The sequence below is a fragment of the Nicrophorus vespilloides genome, unplaced genomic scaffold (assembly GCF_001412225.1).
Source record: "Nicrophorus vespilloides isolate i.1.1-1 unplaced genomic scaffold, Nicve_v1.0, whole genome shotgun sequence".
Lineage (NCBI taxonomy): Eukaryota > Metazoa > Arthropoda > Insecta > Coleoptera > Silphidae > Nicrophorus > Nicrophorus vespilloides.
In genome coordinates this window covers 1-3,900 of record NW_017097048.1, presented here as the reverse complement: position 1 = coordinate 3,900, position 3,900 = coordinate 1, and the positions used below count along the sequence as shown (strand labels likewise).

At 29.3% G+C, this 3,900-nt stretch overlaps 1 protein-coding gene across 1 annotated transcript; it reads left to right on the top strand.

The window, feature by feature from the left end:
* Nucleotides 1–372: 372 nt before the first annotated feature.
* Nucleotides 373–1,270, top strand: LOC108558762 (ras-like GTP-binding protein RhoL). Its single transcript, XM_017915777.1, has 4 exons — nt 373–485; nt 545–659; nt 859–976; nt 1,068–1,270. The coding sequence occupies exons 1-4, from the start codon at nt 373–375 to the stop codon at nt 1,268–1,270; spliced, it is 549 nt and encodes a 182-aa protein (XP_017771266.1).
* The last annotated feature ends 2,630 nt before the right edge of the window (nt 1,271–3,900 follow it).

Below are 3,900 nucleotides of genomic sequence, written 5' to 3'. Positions count from 1 at the left end.
AGGGGTGCTTTCCATTAAGGAAGATGGCGAGTGGAGGATGGAGAGAAACAGTGAAGAAAGTGGTAGTGCAGACCAACACGAGTCGAAGTGAAATACTTGCTAGCAAAGACAATCTGTGCGTAGCTATCCTATAATATCACGACTCTTCTCTTCAAAACTGGTATTTAGAATATTATGATGAATTTTATTTCTAGAAAATTATTATAACTGATACTAAAGTTAATGATAATTTGAAGGTGTAGATCAATTGTTTAAACAAACAAATCGATGATTCAGAGGAGTTGCGTAAATGCTACACCTTTTAGAGATAAAAATGCTTTGTTTAAAGTTGAAGATAACATTGAATGAAGCAGTCATTTCAAATGCGTTGAAATGGAAAGGTCAATTACAATTGTCGCTGTCGGTGATGCCGATAGCAGGAAAACGGAACTTTTAATAAAATACACATACAACAAACATATTTACGAATTTTCCATGCCCTCCAGGTATGTGGTATTCACAAAGCAAAATTCACTAGTTTTCAGGAAATAAATCATTTTTGCAGGTTCGAGAACAACGTGAGGGAAATAATCGTCGATTACAATCGTTACAACGTGCATTTCATAGACGCGGAATGTGACGACGATTACGAAATCCTCAGATGGGAAGATTACGAAAAAGTATGTATTTTAATATTAAATGTACAAAAAATATCTCACATAGTGCGGCTACGATCAGTCTACATTGAAAATTAAAAAAAAAAAATTGGTTGAGCAATAGTACAATAGTACTGTTTCAAATAGTCCGGTATATTTGGCGGAATCGTAAACCCGTACTATGCAAGGTATTATGATTTTTTAATTAAATGTGTGTTTGTAGGCGGATTGTGTCGTGCTGTGTTACTCGATTGGAAATCGAAGGTCCTTTGAGAGAACGCTGAGGAAATGGTGCGTGGAAGTTCGCAGGACGAATCCTGACGTGCCCGTGATTTTGGTCGGTGAGTTTAGTGCGGGCGTTGAAGAATGTTCCACGCACGCATAATGTAATTGCATGACAAAAACATAATGACGCGTTTAATTATACCGTAGCCACAGACACCGAGTTAAGGGGTACAGGGCGAAGAGGGTGCGTCAAGACTGAGGAAGGTGAGGATCTGAAGTGCGCCCTAAATGCTTGCGCTTTAGTCGAATGCTCGGTGGAAAAGTTAGTCGGCATCGATGATGTCTTCATTGAGGCTGTCAGGAGCACCTATTGCTTCAAGGTGCACAACAGATTCTATCATTCTCTGTAAAAAAAAGCCTATACTTTTCATGTTGTATTTTAGTAATTAACTATTTGCTTTAAGTTACAAATTACTTTTATGCTTATAAGAAGTAATTAACAATTGAAATATGAAATAAATAAACCTAATATTAATCAGTGATAATTAAATAGAGCAATACCTCGCATAGTGCGACTTCGATCAGTACAGATTCAACAAATTTAAAATTTCAAAATAAACTAAATTTTACTTGAGAAAAATACAAATAAATTCCAAAAAAAACTCTGTCCAATTATATAAATTAATAAGCAAACAAAAAAAAATATGTAATGAGTATTTTCACATAACTAAACTTTAACATAAAATGGAAAACATTTGAAAATTAACACTTATAAGACTTAATAAATTAGTAATTTCGGGTTGGCAAAAAAAAACATATCCGGACTATGCGAGGTATTGCTTAATTTATTTTAGATAAATTTTACTATCGACATTGTAATTTAATAGAACTGGAACAAAATTTAACTAAAAAATTAGATAATCTTGAAATTTGTTTATGTAAATAAACTTATATTGATCACATGTTATCATTTTCACAAAATAGGCAATATTTACTATGAAAAATATTTTTTTTGTAATTGAAAGTTAAAATGTATTTGTTAAATATAATTAAATGTTATCAATGAAAAACAAAGGTATTGTTTGAACACATTTTGTCAATAATAATTTAACCCTTTGTCGTCTGACAGTACTTATAAGTATAGTTAACAACACGCGTTGTTATTTGGTGTAGCATTCCATATTTACTATTGGCAAGATTAGACATATGACACATTTATACCAGTAAAATTTATACAAAAAAAAATGGCGCCAAATTAAAATTAGGGGTTTTCACTGAGACATACAATAATAACATAATTTAGGAACAAACAACCCTATCGGATGAATAATGTTTGCATTTTAAAATGCACATAGGAAGGTTTTGTCTAGCATAGATAATGATTTGCAGGTAAATCTGGACTTAACGCAAAGCGCTCGAAAAACGTTAAAAAGTTTTTGTTTGAACGCGTTAAAAAAGTAAATTATTCATGCAAAATATATGCTCGAGCGGATGCTTTTAAAAGTCCATTTAAATACATACAGACAGACAGACACCCGTACATACAAATATTTCTATACTGTGAACAACAAAATCAACAAAAAATAGACACAATCCTTTGATAGTTTTTTGTTGTTGTTATTGAGGGATGAACACATGTACCGTTCGAATAATAGGGATTATTAATTAATTCCGATGGATATGCGTATTTCATATCGTACAATTTATTCAGTGTTTTCGATCGATACTCGAAATTTAACAATAATTTAATAGTGCATATTTGTGAACTCATTCATTGTGTGTGCATATTAAAGTTAATGATTTATATATATATATTTCAGGGCGACTAATAGCCGAATGGTTAAGTTGCCCTACCCACGATCGGCGACGGTTCGAATCCTGGTCAAAACCTGGCCCTTTGTGAGCCCTCTCGGTGCTTGCAGCAATAGTGCCATCGTTCATCACAGATGGACAGTGACATTAAGTATAGCAGCAAATTCACAGTGAAAGGAATTATTTATAAATTCGTTTTAGATGGAACATAAACATGTTTAAATCGTTTATTATGAAAATAGTAGTAATATAAGTATTAAAAATTGAAAAATAATAAACATTTATTGATTAATCTACGTTTACAAAATAGTTAATAATTTGAATAGAAAATATATTGAAATTTCACTTATCAACTTACATGTTTAGGTCAAAAAAACTGTATACCAAAAAATATGAATAGTAATAACTAGCATAGTCCGGTTTCACCTAATGTCTGTAATAATACAAAAATAAACTTAAAAAAAAAACAATAATTTGTGTATAAAAGATGTATTTTTGTTCTAATTCTATAGTTGAATTAAAATTTAGTATTATTTGAGCCAATCCAGACTGATCCAAGGTGGATGATATTGTATAATTATTAGTTTTTTTTTTTAAATAAATTTGTTAAATAAAAAATCATACATTTTTAATGATGTCAAATATCAACAAACATATATAATAATGTACAAATGTAAATAAACGAATCTTACGAATAAATGAATCGAATATTAAACAAAAAAAGTTTATTAATATATATTTATTTGTATAATTAAGAAAATCCAAGTTTTATATTTCAGTAAACGAAATAATTTGAACAAAAATATGAAAATATTAATTTTGTTAATTCATACAACTTTGATATCAATAAAATATTGTATTTTATAGAAATATGACTCAAAGATTGACTTATTGAAATAATTGAATTATATTGTCCAATGATTTTAAACACATTAAGATATATCTTTAAAATTTTACCAAAAATCTCTTATTATAAAAGTATCTTTCAGTATATACGAATATTTAAAACATAAAATTACTCTACATTATTAAATTTTTAGATTTTTATACGTAGCATTGAAGGTTTGCATTTTTTTTGTGTTTACTGTTTTAATTCTACGTGCATTTTTCATATGTAACATTGAATTCTTTGATTGTACAATATTTCAAGTAGTGACAAACTCCATTGAACGTTATAAATATTTAAAAAAAATCAAATTTTTCCATAATATTAATTTAAATATGTATT